Source organism: Pseudophryne corroboree, chromosome 4 (genome assembly GCF_028390025.1).
Source record: "Pseudophryne corroboree isolate aPseCor3 chromosome 4, aPseCor3.hap2, whole genome shotgun sequence".
NCBI classification, from domain to species: Eukaryota; Metazoa; Chordata; class Amphibia; order Anura; family Myobatrachidae; genus Pseudophryne; species Pseudophryne corroboree.
This window is the reverse complement of record NC_086447.1, coordinates 943,969,017-943,988,845: the sequence shown is the minus strand read 5'-3', so window position 1 is coordinate 943,988,845 and position 19,829 is coordinate 943,969,017. Positions and strand designations below refer to the sequence as shown.

Below are 19,829 nucleotides of genomic sequence, written 5' to 3'. Positions count from 1 at the left end.
AGTGCCACTCCTAGATGGGCCCGGTGTTTGTGTCGGCCACTAGGGTCGCTTAGCTTAGTCATCCAGCGACCTAGGTGCAAATTTTAGGACTAAAAATAATATTGTGAGGTGTGAGGTATTCAGAATAGACTGAAAATGAGTGTAAATTATGGTTTTTGAGGTTAATAATACTTTGGGATCAAAATGACCCCCAAATTCTATGATTTAAGCTGTTTTTTAGTGTTTTTTGAAAAAAACACCCGAATCCAAAACACACCCGAATCCGACAAAAAAAATTCGGTGAGGTTTTGCCAAAACGCGGTCGAACCCAAAACACGGCCGCGGAACCGAACCCAAAACCAAAACACAAAACCCGAAAAATTTCCGGCGCTCATCTCTAATATAAACTACTCACGTCTGCGGTTGCTAAAATCCAATTTGTGTCTCAGTTGATTTGGACATAATAGTGCGAGGGGTGGAAGAGCCGCCTTACACTCGATCACGTATAGTGATGCACAGTCCCTTATACTGTATAGTAACAGGATATTAGGGAGCAGAGGTGTTTGCACAGTTTATGCCACTTGTAGCAAAGAGAACTAAAGGCTGTCTCCGTGAGTACAGTGATAGTACAGATGGAGCAGGCTTTATTGCATCCATTGACCTGGTACACAGTTCTGGGAAATCCTGTGACTGGATGGTGAACAGGCTGCAGCATGAGATAAGAGATGGTTAGGAGCTTCATCATCATCATTATTATTCATTAGACAGATCCATTGTGATGCCAGATTATCAGAATAAAACCATACACTGTATAGGAAAGATGTATGTACACCAAGCCAAGTGTAATCTCTTTGTTTGTTTCATCTGTCTGCGCTCTGATGCGTGTGTGCAGAGGTGGAACTACAGTGCATCCGGAAAGTATTCACAGCGCTTCACTTTTTCCACATTTTGATATGTTACATCCTTATTCCAAAATGGAATAAATTCATTGTTTCCCTCAAAACTCTACACACAATACCCCATAACGACAACATGAAAAAAGTTTTTTTTTTAATTTCTGCAAATTTATTAAAAATAAAAAAACTAAGAAATCATATGTACGTTAAGTATTCACAGCCTTTGCCATGAAGCTCAAAATTGAGCTCAGGTGCATCCTGTTTCCACTGATCATCCTTGAGATGTTCCTATAGCTTAATTGGAGTCCACCTGTTGTAAATTCAGTTGATTGGACATGATTTGGAAAGGCACACACCTGTCTATATAAGGTCCCACAGTTGACAGCGCATATCTGAGCACAAACCAAGCATGAAGTCAAAGGAATTGTCTGTAGACCTCCGAGACAGGATTGTCTAGAGGCACAAATCTGGGAAAAGTTACAGAAACATATCTGCTGCTTTTAAGGTCCCAATGAGCACAGTGGCCTCCATCATCCATAAATGGAAGAACTTCGTAACCCTAGGACTCTTCCTAGAGCTTGCCAGCCATCTAAACTGAGCGATCAGGGGAGAAGGGCCCTAGTCAGGGAGGTGACCAAGAACCCAATAGTCACTCTGTCAGAGCTACAGCATTCCTCTCTGGAGAGAGGAGAACCTTCCAAAAAGACAACCATCTCTGCAGCAATCCACCAATCAGGCATGTATGGTAGAGTGGCCAGACGGAAACCACTCCTTAGTAAAAAGCAAATGGCAGCCCACCTGGAGTATGTCAAAATGCACCTGAAGAACTCTCAGACCATGAGAAACACAATTCTCTGGTCTGATGAGACAAAGATTGAACTCTTTGACGTGAATGCCAGATGTCATGTTTGGAGGAAACCAGGCACCACTCATCACCAGGCCAATACCATCCCTACAGTGAAGCATGGTGGTGGCAGCATCATGATGTGGGGATATTTTTCAGTGGCAGGAACTGGGAGACTAGTCAGGATAGAGGGAACGATGAATGCAGCAATGTACAGAGACATCCTGGATGAAAACCTGCTGCACAGCGCTCTTGACCTCAGACTGGGGCGACGGTTCATCTTTCAGCAGGACAACGACCCTAAGCACACAGCCAAGATATCAAAGGAGTGGCTTCAGGACAATGTCCTTTAGTCCTTGAGTGGTCCAGCCAGAGCCCAGACTTGAATCTGATTGAACATCTCTGGAGAGATCTGAAAATGGCTGTGCACCGACGCTTCCCATCCAACCTGATGGAGTTTGAGAGGTGCTGCAAAGAGGAATGGGCGAAACTGCCCAAAGATAGGTGTGCCAAGCTTGTGGCATCATATTCAAAAAGATTTGAGGCTGCAATTGCTGCCAATGGTGCATCAACAAAGTATTGAGCAAAGGCTGTGAATACTTATGTGCATGTGATTTCTTCGTTTTTTATTTGTAATAAATTTGCAAACATCTAAAGAATTTTTTTTTCACGTTGTCATTATGGGGAATTTTGAGGGGAAAAAAATAATTAATGCCCGCTTGGAAAAAGGCTGTAACATAACAAATGTGGAAAAAGTGAAGAGCTTTAAATACTTTCCGGATGCACTGTATAATACATCTCACTGAGATTTACACTGTTCTCCTGTAGCCCTGGCTGTTATACCTGGCAGCTGCAGCCTATAATACATCTCACTGAGATTTACACTGTTCTCATGTAGCCCCGGCTGTTATACCCGGCTGTTATACCCGGCAGCTGCAGCCTATAATACATCTCACTGAGATTTACACTGTTCTCCTGTACCCGGCTGTTATACCCGGCAGCTGCAGCCTATAAAACATCTCACTGAGATTTACACTGTTCTCCTGTAGCCCCGGCTGTTATACCCGGCTGTTATACCCGGCAGCTGCAGCCTATAATACATCTCACTGAGAGTTACACTATTCTCCTGCAGCACCGGCTGTTATACCTGGCAGCTGCAGCCTATAATACATCTCACTGAGATTTACACTGTTCTCCTGCAGCACCGGCTGTTATACCCGGCAGCTGCAGCCTATAATACATCTCACTGAGATTTACACTGTTCTCCTGTACCACCGGCTGTTATACGCGGCAGCTGCAGCCTATAATACATCTCACTGAGAGTTACACTGTTCTCCTGTACCCGGCTGTTATACCCGGCAGCTGCAGCCTATAATACATCTCACTGACATTTACACTGTTCTCCTGTAGCACCGGCTGTTATACCCGGCAGCTGCAGCCTATAATACATCTCACTGAGAGTTACACTGTTCTCCTGTACCCGGCTGTTATACCTGGCAGCTGCAGCCTATAATACATCTCACTGAGATTTACACTGTTCTCATGTAGCCCCGGCTGTTATACCCGGCTGTTATACCCGGCAGCTGCAGCCTATAATACATCTCACTGAGATTTACACTGTTCTCCTGTACCCGGCTGTTATACCCGGCAGCTGCAGCCTATAATACATCTCACTGAGATTTACACTGTTCTCCTGTAGCCCCGGCTGTTATACCCGGCTGTTATACCCGGCAGCTGCAGCCTATAATACATCTCACTGAGAGTTACACTATTCTCCTGCAGCACCGGCTGTTATACCCGGCAGCTGCAGCCTATAATACATCTCACTGAGAGTTACACTGTTCTCCTGTACCCGGCTGTTATACCCGGCAGCTGCAGCCTATAATACATCTCACTGAGATTTACACTGTTCTCCTGCAGCACCGGCTGTTATACCCGGCAGCTGCAGCCTATAATACATCTCACTGAGATTTACACTGTTCTCCTGTACCACCGGCTGTTATACGCGGCAGCTGCAGCCTATAATACATCTCACTGAGAGTTACACTGTTCTCCTGTACCCGGCTGTTATACCCGGCAGCTGCAGCCTATAATACATCTCACTGACATTTACACTGTTCTCCTGTAGCACCGGCTGTTATACCCGGCAGCTGCAGCCTATAATACATCTCACTGAGATTTACACTGTTCTCCTGTAGCACCGGCTGTTATACCCGGCATCTGCAGCCTATAATACATCTCACTGAGATTTACACTGTTCTCCTGTACCCGGCTGTTATACCCGGCAGCTGCAGCCTATAATACATCTCACTGAGAGTTACACTGTTCTCCTGTAGCCCCGGCTGTTATACCCGGCAGCTGCACTCTATAATACATCTCACTGAGATTTACACTGTTCTCCTGTACCCGGCTGTTATACCCGGCAGCTGCAGCCTATAATACATCTCACTGAGAGTTACACTATTCTCCTGCAGCACCGGCTGTTATACCCGGCAGCTGCAGCTATAATACATCTCACTGAGATTTACACTGTTCTCCTGTACCCGGCTGTTATACCTGGCAGCTGCAGCCTATAATACATCTCACTGAGATTTACACTGTTCTCCTGTACCCGGCTGTTATACCCGGCAGCTGCAGCCTATAATACATCTCACTGACATTTACACTGTTCTCCTGTACCCGGCTGTTATACCCGGCAGCTGCAGCCTATAATACATCTCACTGAGAGTTACACTGTTCTCCTGTACCCGGCTGTTATACCCGGCAGCTGCAGCCTATAATACATCTCACTGAGATTTACACTGTTCTCCTATACCCGGCTGTTATACCCGGCAGCTGCAGCCTATAATACATCTCACTGAGAGTTACACTGTTCTCCTGTACCCGGCTGTTATACCCGGCAGCTGCAGCCTATAATACATCTCACTGAGAATTACACTGTTCTCCTGTACCCGGCTGTTATACCCGGCAGCTGCAGCCTATAATACATCTCACTGAGATTTACACTGTTCTCCTGCAGCACTGGCTGTTATACCCGGCAGCTGCAGCCTATAATACATCTCACTGAGATTTACACTGTTCTCCTGTACCCGGCTGTTATACCCGGCAGCTGCAGCCTATAATACATCTCACTGAGATTTACACTGTTCTCCTGTTGCCCCGGCTGTTATACCCGGCAGCTGCAGCCTATAATACATCTCACTGAGATTTACACTGTTCTCCTGTAGCACCGGCTGTTAAACCCGGCAGCTGCAGCCTATAATACATCTCACTGAGAGTTACACTGTTCTCCTGTACCCGGCTGTTATACCCGGCAGCTGCAGCCTATAATACATCTCACTGAGATTTACAATGTTCTCCTGTACCCGGCTGTTATACCCGGCAGCTGCAGCCTATAATACATCTCACTGAGATTTACACTGTTCTCCTGTACCCGGCTGTTATACCCGGCAGCTGCAGCCTATAATACATCTCACTGAGATTTACACTGTTCTCCTGTAGCACCGGCTGTTATACCCGGCAGCTGCAGCCTATAATACATCTCACTGAGAGTTACACTGTTCTCCTGTAGCCCCGGCTGTTATACCCGGCATCTGCAGCCTATAATACATCTCACTGAGATTTACACTGTTCTCCTGTAGCACCGGCTGTTATACCCGGCAGCTGCAGCCTATAATACATCTCACTGAGATTTACACTGTTCTCCTGTACCCGGCTGTTATACCCGGCAGCTGCAGCCTATAATACATCTCACTGAGATTTACACTGTTCTCCTGTACCCGGCTGTTATACCCGGCAGCTGCAGCCTATAATACATCTCACTGAGATTTACATTGTTCTCCTGTAGCACCGGCTGTTATACCCGGCAGCTGCAGCCTATAATACATCTCACTGAGATTTACACTGTTCTCCTGTACCCGGCTGTTATACCCGGCAGCTGCAGCCTATAATACATCTCACTGAGAGTTACACTGTTCTCCTGTACCCGGCTGTTATACCCGGCATCTGCAGCCTATAATACATCTCACTGAGATTTACACTGTTCTCCTGTAGCCCCGGCTGTTATACCCGGCAGCTGCAGCCTATAATACATCTCACTGAGATTTACACTGTTCTCCTGTACCCGGCTGTTATACCCGGCAGCTGCAGCCTATAATACATCTCACTGAGATTTACACTGTTCTCCTGTAGCCCCGGCTGTTATACCCGGCAGCTGCAGTCTATAATACATTTCACTGAGAGTTACACTGTTCTCCTGTACCCGGCTGTTATACCCGGCAGCTGCAGCCTATAATACATCTCACTGAGATTTACACTGTTCTCCTGTAGCCCCGGCTGTTATACCCGGCAGCTGCAGCCTATAATACCTCTCACTGAGATTTACACTGTTCTCCTGTACCCGGCTGTTATACCCGGCAGCTGCAGCCTATAATACATCTCACTGAGATTTACATTGTTCTCCTGTAGCACCGGCTGTTATACCCGGCAGCTGCAGCCTATAATACATCTCACTGAGATTTACATTGTTCTCCTGTAGCACCGGCTGTTATACCCGGCAGCTGCAGCCTATAATACATCTCACTGAGAGTTACACTGTTCTCCTGTAGCACCGGCTGTTATACCCGGCAGCTGCAGCCTATAATACATCTCACTGAGAGTTACACTGTTCTCCTGTAGCACCGGCTGTTATACCCGGCAGCTGCAGCCTATAAAACATCTCACTGAGAGTTACACTGTTCTCCTGTACCCGGCTGTTATACTCGGCAGCTGCAGTCTATAATACATCTCACTGAGAGTTACACTGTTCTCCTGTAGCACCGGCTGTTATACCCGGCAGCTGCAGCCTATAATACATCTCACTGAGATTTACATTGTTCTCCTGTAGCACCGGCTGTTATACTCGGCAGCTGCAGCCTATAATACATCTCACTGAGAGTTACACTGTTCTCCTGTAGCACCGGCTGTTATACCCGGCAGCTGCAGCCTGTAATACATCTTACTGAGATTTACACTGTTCTCCTGTAGCACCGGCTGTTATACCCGGCAGCTGCAGCCTATAATACATCTCACTGAGAGTTACACTGTTCTCCTGTAGCACCGGCTGTTATACCCGGCAGCTGCAGCCTATAATACATCTCACTGAGATTTACACTGTTCTCCTGCAGCCCCGGCTGTTATACCCGGCAGCTGCACTCTATAATACATCTCACTGAGATTTACACTGTTCTCCTGTAGCACCGGCTGTTATACCCGGCAGCTGCAGCCTGTAATACATCTCACTGAGATTTACACTGTTCTCCTATAGCCCCGGCTGTTATACCCGGCAGCTGCAGCCTGTAATACATCTCACTGAGATTTACACTGGTCTCCTGTAGCACCGGCTGTTATACCAGGCATCTGCAGCCTATAATACATCTCACTGAGAGTTACACTGTTCTCCTGTACCCGGCTGTTATACCCGGCAGCTGCAGCCTATAATACATCTCACTGAGATTTACACTGTTCTCCTGTACCCGGCTGTTATACCCGGCAGCTGCAGCCTATAATAAATCTCACTGAGATTTACACTGTTCTCCTGTAGCCCCGGCTGTTATACCCGGCAGCTGCAGTCTATAATACATTTCACTGAGAGTTACACTGTTCTCCTGTACCCGGCTGTTATACCCGGCAGCTGCAGCCTATAATACATCTCACTGAGATTTACACTGTTCTCCTGTAGCCCCGGCTGTTATACCCGGCAGCTGCAGCCTATAATACCTCTCACTGAGATTTACACTGTTCTCCTGTACCCGGCTGTTATACCCGGCAGCTGCAGCCTATAATACATCTCACTGAGATTTACATTGTTCTCCTGTAGCACCGGCTGTTATACCCGGCAGCTGCAGCCTATAATACATCTCACTGAGATTTACATTGTTCTCCTGTAGCACCGGCTGTTATACCCGGCAGCTGCAGCCTATAATACATCTCACTGAGAGTTACACTGTTCTCCTGTAGCACCGGCTGTTATACCCGGCAGCTGCAGCCTATAATACATCTCACTGAGAGTTACACTGTTCTCCTGTAGCACCGGCTGTTATACCCGGCAGCTGCAGCCTATAAAACATCTCACTGAGAGTTACACTGTTCTCCTGTACCCGGCTGTTATACTCGGCAGCTGCAGTCTATAATACATCTCACTGAGAGTTACACTGTTCTCCTGTAGCACCGGCTGTTATACCCGGCAGCTGCAGCCTATAATACATCTCACTGAGATTTACATTGTTCTCCTGTAGCACCGGCTGTTATACTCGGCAGCTGCAGCCTATAATACATCTCACTGAGAGTTACACTGTTCTCCTGTAGCACCGGCTGTTATACCCGGCAGCTGCAGCCTATAATACATCTCACTGAGATTTACACTGTTCTCCTGCAGCCCCGGCTGTTATACCCGGCAGCTGCACTCTATAATACATCTCACTGAGATTTACACTGTTCTCCTGTAGCACCGGCTGTTATACCCGGCAGCTGCAGCCTGTAATACATCTCACTGAGATTTACACTGTTCTCCTATAGCCCCGGCTGTTATACCCGGCAGCTGCAGCCTGTAATACATCTCACTGAGATTTACACTGGTCTCCTGTAGCACCGGCTGTTATACCAGGCATCTGCAGCCTATAATACATCTCACTGAGAGTTACACTGTTCTCCTGTACCCGGCTGTTATACCCGGCAGCTGCAGACTATAATACATCTCACTGAGATTCACACTGTTCTCCTGTAGCCCCGGCTGTTATACCCGGCAACTGCAGCCTATAATACATCTCACTGAGAGTTACACTGTTCTCCTGCAGCATCGGCTGTTATACCCGGCAGCTGCAGCCTATAATACATCTCACTGAGATTTACACTGTTCTCCTGTACCCGGCTGTTATACCCGGCAGCTGCATCCTATAATACATCTCACTGAGAGTTACACTGTTCTCCAGCAGCACCGGCTGTTATACCTGGCAGCTGCAGCCTATAATACATCTCACTGAGATTTACACTGTTCTCCTGCAGCACCGGCTGTTATACCCGGCAGCTGCAGTCTATAATACATCTCACTGAGATTTACACTGTTCTCCTGCAGCACCGGCTGTTATACCCGGCAGCTGCAGCCTATAATACATCTCACTGAGATTTACACTGTTCTCCTGCAGCACCGGCTGTTATACCCGGCAGCTGCAGTCTATAATACATCTCACTGAGATTTACACTGTTCTCCTGCAGCACCGGCTGTTATACCCGGCAGCTGCAGCCTATAATACATCTCACTGAGATTTACACTGTTCTCCTACAGCACCGGCTGTTATACCCGGCAGCTGCAGCCTATAATACATCTCACTGAGATTTACACTGTTCTCCTGCAGCACCGGCTGTTATACCCGGCAGCTGCAGCCTATAATACATCTCACTGAGATTTACACTGTTCTCCTGCAGCACCGGCTGTTATACCCGGCAGCTGCAGCCTATAATACATCTCACTGAGATTTTACACTGTTCTCCTGCAGCCCCGGCTGTTATACCCGGCAGCTGCAGCCTATAATTCATCTCACTGAGATTTACACTGTTCTCCTGTAGCCCCGGCTGTTATACCCGGCAGCTGCAGCCTATAATACATCTCACTGAGAGTTACACTGTTCTCCTGTAGCCCCAGCTGTTATACCCGGCAGCTTCAGCCTATAATACATCTCACTGAGAGTTACACTGTTCTCCTGTACCCGGCTGTTATACCCGGCAGCTGCAGTCTATAATACATCTCACTGAGATTTACACTGTTCTCCTGCAGCACCGGCTGTTATACCCGGCAGCTGCAGCCTATAATACATCTCACTGAGATTTACACTGTTCTCCTGCAGCACCGGCTGTTATACCCGGCAGCTGCAGCCTATAATACATCTTACTGAGATTTACACTGTTCTCCTGTAGCACCGGCTGTTATACCCGGCAGCTGCAGCCTATAATACATGTCACTGAGATTTACACTGTTCTCCTGTAGCCCCGGCTGTTATACCCGGCATCTGCAGCCTATAATACATCTCACTGAGATTTACACTGTTCTCCTATACCACTGGCTGTTATACCCGGCAGCTGCAGCATATAATACCTATCACTGAGATTTACACTGTTCTCCTGTACCCGGCTGTTATACCCGGCAGCTGCAGCCTCTAATACATCTCACTGAGATTTACACTGTTCTCCTGTAACACCGGCTGTTATACCCGGCAGCTGCAGCCTATAATACATCTCACTGAGATTTACACTGTTCTCCTGTACCCGGCTGTTATACCCGGCAGCTGCAGCCTATAATACATCTCACTGAGATTTACACTGTTCTCCTGTACCCGGCTGTTATACCCGGCAGCTGCAGCCTATAATACATCTCACTGAGAGTTACACTGTTCTCCTGCAGCCCCGGCTGTTATACCCGGCAGCTGCAGCCTATAGTACATCTCACTGAGATTTACACTGTTCTCATGTAGACCCGGCTGTTATACCCGGCAGCTGCAGCCTATAATACATCTCACTGAGATTTACACTGTTCTCCTGTATTACCGGCTGTTATACCCGGCAGCTGCAGCCTATAATACATCTCACTGAGATTTACACTGTTCTCCTGTATTACCGGCTGTTATACCCGGCAGCTGCAGCCTATAATACATCTCACTGAGATTTACACTGTTCTCCTGTAGCACCGGCTGTTATACCCGGCAGCTGCAGCCTATAATACATCTCACTGAGATTTACACTGTTCTCCTGCAGCACCGGCTGTTATACCCGGCAGCTGCAGCCTATAATACATCTCACTGAGATTTACACTGTTCTCCTGCAGCACCGGCTGTTATACCCGGCAGCTGCAGCCTATAATACATCTCACTGAGATTTTACACTGTTCTCCTGCAGCCCCGGCTGTTATACCCGGCAGCTGCAGCCTATAATACATCTCACTGAGATTTACACTGTTCTCCTGTAGCACCGGCTGTTATACCCGGCAGCTTCAGCCTATAATACATCTCACTGAGAGTTACACTGTTCTCCTGTACCCGGCTGTTATACCCGGCAGCTGCAGTCTATAATACATCTCACTGAGATTTACACTGTTCTCCTGCAGCACCGGCTGTTATACCCGGCAGCTGCAGCCTATAATACATCTCACTGAGATTTACACTGTTCTCCTGCAGCACCGGCTGTTATACCCGGCAGCTGCAGCCTATAATACATCTTACTGAGATTTACACTGTTCTCCTGTAGCACCGGCTGTTATACCCGGCAGCTGCAGCCTATAATACATGTCACTGAGATTTACACTGTTCTCCTGTAGCCCCGGCTGTTATACCCGGCATCTGCAGCCTATAATACATCTCACTGAGATTTACACTGTTCTCCTATACCACTGGCTGTTATACCCGGCAGCTGCAGCATATAATACCTATCACTGAGATTTACACTGTTCTCCTGTACCCGGCTGTTATACCCGGCAGCTGCAGCCTCTAATACATCTCACTGAGATTTACACTGTTCTCCTGTAACACCGGCTGTTATACCCGGCAGCTGCAGCCTATAATACATCTCACTGAGATTTACACTGTTCTCCTGTACCCGGCTGTTATACCCGGCAGCTGCAGCCTATAATACATCTCACTGAGATTTACACTGTTCTCCTGTACCCGGCTGTTATACCCGGCAGCTGCAGCCTATAATACATCTCACTGAGAGTTACACTGTTCTCCTGCAGCCCCGGCTGTTATACCCGGCAGCTGCAGCCTATAGTACATCTCACTGAGATTTACACTGTTCTCATGTAGACCCGGCTGTTATACCCGGCAGCTGCAGCCTATAATACATCTCACTGAGATTTACACTGTTCTCCTGTATTACCGGCTGTTATACCCGGCAGCTGCAGCCTATAATACATCTCACTGAGATTTACACTGTTCTCCTGTATTACCGGCTGTTATACCCGGCAGCTGCAGCCTATAATACATCTCACTGAGATTTACACTGTTCTCCTGTAGCCCCGGCTGTTATACCCGGCAGCTGCAGCCTATAATACATCTCACTGAGATTTACACTGTTCTCCTGTAGCCGGCTGTTATACCCGGCAGCTGCAGCCTATAATACATCTCACTGAGATTTACACTGTTCTCCTGTAGCCCCGGCTGTTATACCCGGCATCTGCAGCCTATAATACATCTCACTGAGATTTACACTGTTCTCCTGTAGCCGGCTGTTATACCCGGCAGCTGCAGCCTATAATACATCTCACTGAGATTTACACTGTTCTCCTGTAGCACCGGCTGTTATACCCGGCAGCTGCAGCCTATAATACATCTCACTGAGATTTACACTGTTCTCCTGTACCCGGCTGTTATACCCGGCAGCTGCAGCCTATAATACATCTCACTGAGAGTTACACTGTTCTCCTGTAGCACCGGCTGTTATACCCGGCATCTGCAGCCTATAATACAACTCACTGAGATTTACACTGTTCTCCTGTAGCACCGGCTGTTATACCCGGCAGCTGCACCCTATAATACATCTCACTGAGAGTTACACTGTTCTCCTGTACCCGGCTGTTATACCTGGCAGCTGCAGCCTATAATACATCTCACTGAGATTTACACTGTTCTCCTGTATCCGGCTGTTATACCCGGCAGCTGCAGCCTATAATACATCTCACTGAGAGTTACACTGTTCTCCTGTACCCGGCTGTTATACCCGGCAGCTGCAGCCTATAATACATCTTACTGAGATTTACACTGTTCTTCTGTAGCACCGGCTGTTATACCCGGCAGCTGCAGCCTATAATACATCTCACTGAGATTTACACTGTTCTCCTGTACCCGGCTGTTATACCCGGCAGCTGCAGCCTATAATACATCTTACTGAGAGTTACACTGTTCTCCTGTACCCGGCTGTTATACCCGGCAGCTGCAGCCTATAATACATCTCACTGAGAGTTACACTGTTCTCCTGCAGCCCCGGCTGTTATACCCGGCAGCTGCAGCCTATAATACATCTCACTGAGATTTACACTGTTCTCCTGTACCCGGCTGTTATACCCGGCAGCTGCAGCCTATAATACATCTCACTGAGATTCACACTGTTCTCCTGTAGCCCCGGCTGTTATACCCGGCATCTGCAGCCTATAATACATCTCACTGAGATTTACACTGTTCTCCTGTAGCACCGGCTGTTATACCCGGCAGCTGCAGCCTATAAAACATCTCACTGAGATTTACACTGTTCTCCTGTAGCCCCGGCTGTTATACCCGGCAGCTGCAGCCTATAATACATCTCACTGGGAGTTACACTGTTCTCCTGTAGCACCGGCTGTTATACCCGGCAGCTGCAGCCTATAATACATGTCACTGAGATTTACACTGTTCTCCTGTACCCGGCTGTTATACCCGGCAGCTGCAGCCTATAATACATCTCACTGAGAGTTACACTGTTCTCCTGTACCCGGCTGTTATACCCGGCAGCTGCAGCCTATAATACATCTTACTGAGATTTACACTGTTCTTCTGTAGCACCGGCTGTTATACCCGGCAGCTGCAGCCTATAATACATCTCACTGACATTTGCACTGTTCTCCTGTACCCGGCTGTTATACCCGGCAGCTGCAGCCTATAATACATCTCACTGGGAGTTACACTGTTCTCTTGTAGCACCGGCTGTTATACCCGGCAGCTGCAGCCTATAATACATCTCACTGACATTTACACTGTTCTCCTGTACCCGGCTGTTATACCCGGCAGCTGCAGCCTATAATACATCTCACTGAGATTTACACTGTTCTCTTGTAGCACTGGCTGTTATTTCCGACACTGGCTGTAGCACTGACTGTTATTTACAGCACTAACTGTAGCACTGGCTGTTATACCCGGCACTGGCTGTAGCACTGGCTATTATTCCTCTTTGGCTGTAGCACTGGCTGTTATACCCTGCACTGGCTGTAGCACTGACTGTTATTCTTGGCACTGGCTGTAGCACTGGCTGTTATACCCGGCACTGGCTGTAGGACTGGCTGTTATACCCGGCACTGGCTGTAGGACTGGCTGTTATACCCGGCACTGGCTGTAGCACTGGCTGTTATACCCGGCACTGGCTGTAGCACTGACTGTTATTCTTGGCACTGGCTGTAGCACTGGCTGTTATACCCAGCACTGGCTGTAGGATTGGCTGTTATACCCGGCACTGGCTGTAGCACTTGCTGTTATACCCGGCACTGGCTGTAGCACTGACTGTTATTCTTGGCACTGGCTGTAGCACTGGCTGTTATACCCAGCACTGGCTGTAGCACTGGCTGTTATACCCGGCACTGGCTGTAGGACTGGCTGTTATACCCGGAACTGGCTGTAGAACTGGCTGTTATACCCGGCACTGGCTGTAGGACTGGCTGTTATACCCGGCACTGGCTGTAGCACTGGCTGTTATACCCGGCACTGGCTGTAGCACTGACTGTTATTTACAGCACTAACTGTAGCACTGGCTGTTATACCCGGCACTGGCTGTAGCACTGGTTATTATACCTGGCACTGGCTGTAGCACTGGCTTATACCCGGCACTGGCTGTAGCACCAGCTGTTATACCCAACACTGGCTGTAGCACTGGCTGTTATACCCAACACTGGCTGTAGCACTGGCTGTTATACCCAACACAGCCTGTAGCACTGGCTGTTATACCCGGCACTGGCTGTAACTCTGGCTGTTATACCCAGCACTGGCTGTAGCACTGGCTGTTATACCCGGCACTGGCTGTAGGACTGACTGTTATACCCAGCACTGGCTGTAGCACTGACTGTTATTCTTGGCACTGGCTGTAGCACTGGCTGTTAAACCTGGCACTGGCTGTAGGACTGGCTGTTATACCTGGCACTGGCTGTAGCATTGGCTGTTATACCCGGCACTGGCTGTAGCACTGGCTGTTATACCCGGCACTGGCTGTAGCACTGGCTGTTATACCCGGCACTGGCTATAGCACTGGCTGTTATATCCAGCACTGGCTGTAGCACTGACTGTTATTCTTGGCACTGGCTGTAGCACTGGCTGTTATACCCGGCACTGGCTGTAGGACTGGCTGTTATACCCGGCACTGGCTGTAGGACTGGCTGTTATACCCGGCACTGGCTGTAGGACTGGCTGTTATACCCGGCACTGGCTGTAGCACTGGCTGTTATACCCGGCACTGGCTGTAGCACTGACTGTTATTCTTGGCACTGGCTGTAGCACTGGCTGTTATACCCAGCACTGGCTGTAGGACTGGCTGTTATACCCGGCACTGGCTGTAGCACTGGCTGTTATACCCGGCACTGGCTGTAGCACTGGCTGTTATACCCGGCACTGGCTGTAGCACTGACTGTTATTCCCAGCACTGGCTGTAGCACTGGCTGTTATACCCAGCACTGGCTGTAGGACTGGCTGTTATACCCGGCACTGGCTGTAGCACTGGCTGTTATACCCGGCACTGGCTGTAGCACTGACTGTTATTCTTGGCACTGGCTGTAGCACTGGCTGTTATACCCGGCACTGGCTGTAGCACTGGCTGTTATACCCGGCACTGGCTGTAGGACTGGCTGTTATACCCGGCACTGGCTGTAGCACTGGCTGTTATACCCGGCACTGGCTGTAGGACTGGCTGTTATACCCGGCACTGGCTGTAGCACTGGCTGTTATATCCGGCACTGGCTGTAGCACTGACTGTTATACCCAGCACTGGCTGTAGCACTGGCTGTTATACCCGGCACTGGCTGTAGGACTGACTGTTATACCCAACACTGGCTGTAGCACTGGCTGTTATACCCAACACTGGCTGTAGCACTGGCTGTTATACCCGGCACTGGCTGTAACTCTGGCTGTTATACCTGGCACTGGCTGTAGCACTGGCTGTTATACCCGGCACTGGCTGTAGCACTGACTGTTATTCTTGGCACTGGCTGTAGCACTGGCTGTTATACCCGGCACTGGCTGTAGGACTGGCTGTTATACCCGGCACTGGCTGTAGCACTGACTGTTATTCTTGGCACTGGCTGTAGCACTGGCTGTTATACCCAGCACTGGCTGTAGGACTGGCTGTTATACCCGGCACTGGTTGTAGCACTGGCTGTTATACCCGGCACTGGCTGTAGGACTGGCTGTTATACCCGGCACTGGCTGTAGCACTGGCTGTTATATCCGGCACTGGCTGTAGCACTGACTGTTATACCCAGCACTGGCTGTAGCACTGGCTGTTATACCCGGCACTGGCTGTAGGACTGACTGTTATACCCAACACTGGCTGTAGCACTGGCTGTTATACCCAACACTGGCTGTAGCACTGGCTGTTATACCCGGCACTGGCTGTAACTCTGGCTGTTATACCCAGCACTGGCTGTAGCACTGGCTGTTATACCCGGCACTGGCTGTAGCACTGACTGTTATTCTTGGCACTGGCTGTAGCACTGGCTGTTATACCCGGCACTGGCTGTAGGACTGGCTGTTATACCCGGCACTGGCTGTAGGACAGGCTGTTATACCCGGCACTGGCTGTAGGACAGGCTGTTATACCCGGCACTGGCTGTAGCACTGGCTGTTATACCCGGCACTGGCTGTAGCACAGGCTGTTATACCCGGCACTGGCTGTAGCACTGACTGTTATTCTTGGCACTGGCTGTAGCACTGGCTGTTATACCCAGCACTGGCTGTAGCACTGGCTGTTATACCCGGCACTGGCTGTAGCACTGACTGTTATTTACAGCACTAACTGTAGCACTGGCTGTTATACCCGGCACTGGCTGTAGCACTGGTTATTATACCTGGCACTGGCTGTAGCACTGGCTGTTATACCCGGCACTGGCTATAGCACTGGCTGTTATATCCAGCACTGGCTGTAGCACTGGCTGTTATACCCGGCACTGGCTGTAGCACTGACTGTTATTCTTGGCACTGGCTGTAGCACTGGCTGTTATACCCAGCACTGGCTGTAGGACTGGCTGTTATACCCGGCACTGGCTGTAGCACTGGCTGTTATACCCGGCACTGGCTGTAGCACTGAATGTTATTCTTGGCACTGGCTGTAGCACTGGCTGTTATACCCGGCACTGGCTGTAGGACTGGCTGTTATACCCGGCACTGGCTGTAGCTCTGGCTGTTATACCCGGCACTGGCTGTAGGACTGGCTGTTATACCCGGCACTGGCTGTAGCACTGGCTGTTATATCCGGCACTGGCTGTAGCACTGACTGTTATTTACAGCACTAACTGTAGCACTGGCTCTTATACCCGGCACTGGCTGTAGCACCAGCTGTTATACCCAACACTGGCAGTAGCACTGGCTGTTATACCCAACACTGGCTGTAGCACTGGCTGTTATACCCGGCACTGGCTGTAACTCTGGCTGTTATACCCAGCACTGGCTGTAGCACTGGCTGTTATACCCGGCACTGGCTGTAGGACTGACTGTTATACCCAACACTGGCTGTAGCACTGGCTGTTATACCCAACACTGGCTGTAGCACTGGCTGTTATACCCGGCACTGGCTGTAACTCTGGCTGTTATACCCAGCACTGGCTGTAGCACTGGCTGTTATACCCAGCACTGGCTGTAGCACTGACTGTTATTCTTGGCACTGGCTGTAGCACTGGCTGTTATATCCGGCACTGGCTGTAGGACTGGCTGTTATACCTGGCACTGGCTGTAGCACTGGCTGTTATACCCGGCACTGGCTGTAGCACTGGCTGTTATACCCGGCATTGGCTGTAGCACTGGCTGTTATTTTCGGCACTGGCTGTAGCACTGGCTGTTATACCCAGCACTGGCTGTAGCACTGACTGTTATTCTCGGCACTGGCTGTAGCACTGGCTGGTATACCCGGCACTGGCTGTAGCACTGACTGTTATTTTCGGCACTGGCTGTAGCACTGGCTGTTATACCCAGCACTGGCTGTTATACCCGGCACTGGCTGTAGCACCAGCTGCTATGCCCAACACTGGCTGTAGCACCGGCTGTTATACCAAACACTGGCTGTAGCACTGGCTGTTATACGCGGCACTGGCTGTAACTCTGGCTGTTATACCTGGCACTGGCTGTTATACCCGGCACTGACTGTTATACCCGGCAGCTGCAGCCTCAGACAGGGCATCGCTGCGGTTTGTTGTGGATAGAGGACATTAAATCTAGGTAAATGTTTTTTTCTTTTCTCTAGGTCAGAAAATCGCGCAGGTGCCGGGAGTGAGAAGTATACATGAGATCCATATCTGGGAGCTCGCCAGTGGAAAGAACATTGCAACTCTTCATGTTAAGTTCCATTTCCTGTCAGACTACATGGCAGCCAATCGCGACATCCGTAACATCTTCCATGCGGAGGGAGTTCACGCGGTGACTCTTCAGGCCGAGTTTACAGATGAGAAGGACGTGTCCTTAGCGTGCGACGCACCCTGCATCTCCAAGAAGTGCGACCCAAACCTCTGCTGCAGCCAGGAGCTGATCCCGTTCACTGAATCCAATGGTCACGCCCTGAAGAAGGGCAAATCCTCCCAAGTATGGTACAGAAGTAATGAGCTGAACACTGGGGTCAAGATTACCATTGACCCTCGGTACGCAGGACCTCTTGAAGGAAAGGAAATCGATAATGGTTTGGAAATGGAGGCACCAAGTTCTAAATCAACTCAGTTGTAGCTTCCTCATATGAGCCTGTGACCGACCATTTACACGAGGACCGAATGCCTTACGCAGTGCAAGCTGTCTCCTCGTGCTTGTGACACACTTGTCCTATGTAAAGCCGACACGATGGATGTATAGATCATATGGGTTGGGACTCGGAGACCGGTGCTCGGGATCCTGGAGTTCAGCATACCGACCCCGGGATCCTGGCAGCAGATTCCTGGCGGGGGGTGAGGTGGTGGTTAGTGCCACAGTTTCTATTCCCACTCTGTGGGTGGTAATATTCCCTGTGGGTTGCAATTCTATCTGCCGGCATTTTGATTGCTCGGGATCCTGAGCGGCGGTCACATGACTGCATCCAATTATACAACATGTGTCAAATGAACACACGAAGAACAAATTATTCAGAGGTGGACGCTAGCATGTAACTGCCTGAGCAATCACACACAGACATGACCAGGTGTATGACATCACAGCGTGTAACCGCCTGAGCAATCACACAGACATGACCAGGTGTATGACATCACAGCGTGTAACCGCCTGAGCAATCATACAGACATGACCCGGTGTATGACATCAAAGCATGTAACTGCCTAAGCAATCACACAGACATGACCCGGTGTATGACATCAAAGCATGTAACTGCCTGAGCAATCACACAGACATGACCAGGTGTATGACATCACAGCATGTAAATACCTGAGTAATCACACACAGACATGACCCGGTGTATGACATCACAGCATGTAAATACCTGAGTAATCACACACAGACATGACCCGGTGTATGACATCACAGCATGTAAATACCTGAGTAATCACACACAGACATGACCCGGTGTATGACATCAAAGCATGTAACTGCCTGAGCAATCACACAGACATGACCAGGTGTATGACATCACAGCATGTAAATACCTGAGTAATCACACACAGACATGACCCGGTGTATGACATCACAGCATGTAAATACCTGAGTAATCACACACAGACATGACCCGGTGTATGACATCACAGCATGTAAATACCTGAGTAATCACACACAGACATGACCCGGTGTATGACATCACAGCATGTAAATACCTGAGTAATCACACACAGACATGACCCGGTGTATGACATCACAGCATGTAAATACCTGAGTAATCACACAGACGTTCCAGCCTCTGAATTCTCCTGCTGCACATGTAACATAATGAGATGTAAACTGAAATAAATTAGATTTTTTTTTATTTGTTCTAAGATATTTATATAATAAAAGATGATATGTGAAAAATAAAATGTTACAGGTTATATTAGGGCCAGATGTACTAAGCAGAGAAAAGTGATAAAGTGGAGAGAGATAAAATACCAGCCAATCAGCTCCTGTCATTTTTCAAACACAGCCTGTGACATGACAGTTAGTTGCTGATTGGATGATACTTTATCTCTCTCCACTTTATCACTT

At 48.9% G+C, this 19,829-nt stretch overlaps 1 protein-coding gene across 1 annotated transcript in view; it reads left to right on the top strand.

Annotated features, from left to right (window-relative positions):
* LOC134911916 (calcium/manganese antiporter SLC30A10-like) overlaps positions 1-18,398 on the top strand; it is a 62,216-nt gene extending 43,818 nt beyond the window's left edge. Inside the window, exon 7 of the mRNA XM_063919864.1 lies at positions 17,926-18,398. Coding sequence (XP_063775934.1) covers positions 17,926-18,398 — 473 coding nt within the window. The remainder of the gene's footprint in view (positions 1-17,925) is intronic.
* The last annotated feature ends 1,431 nt before the right edge of the window (positions 18,399-19,829 follow it).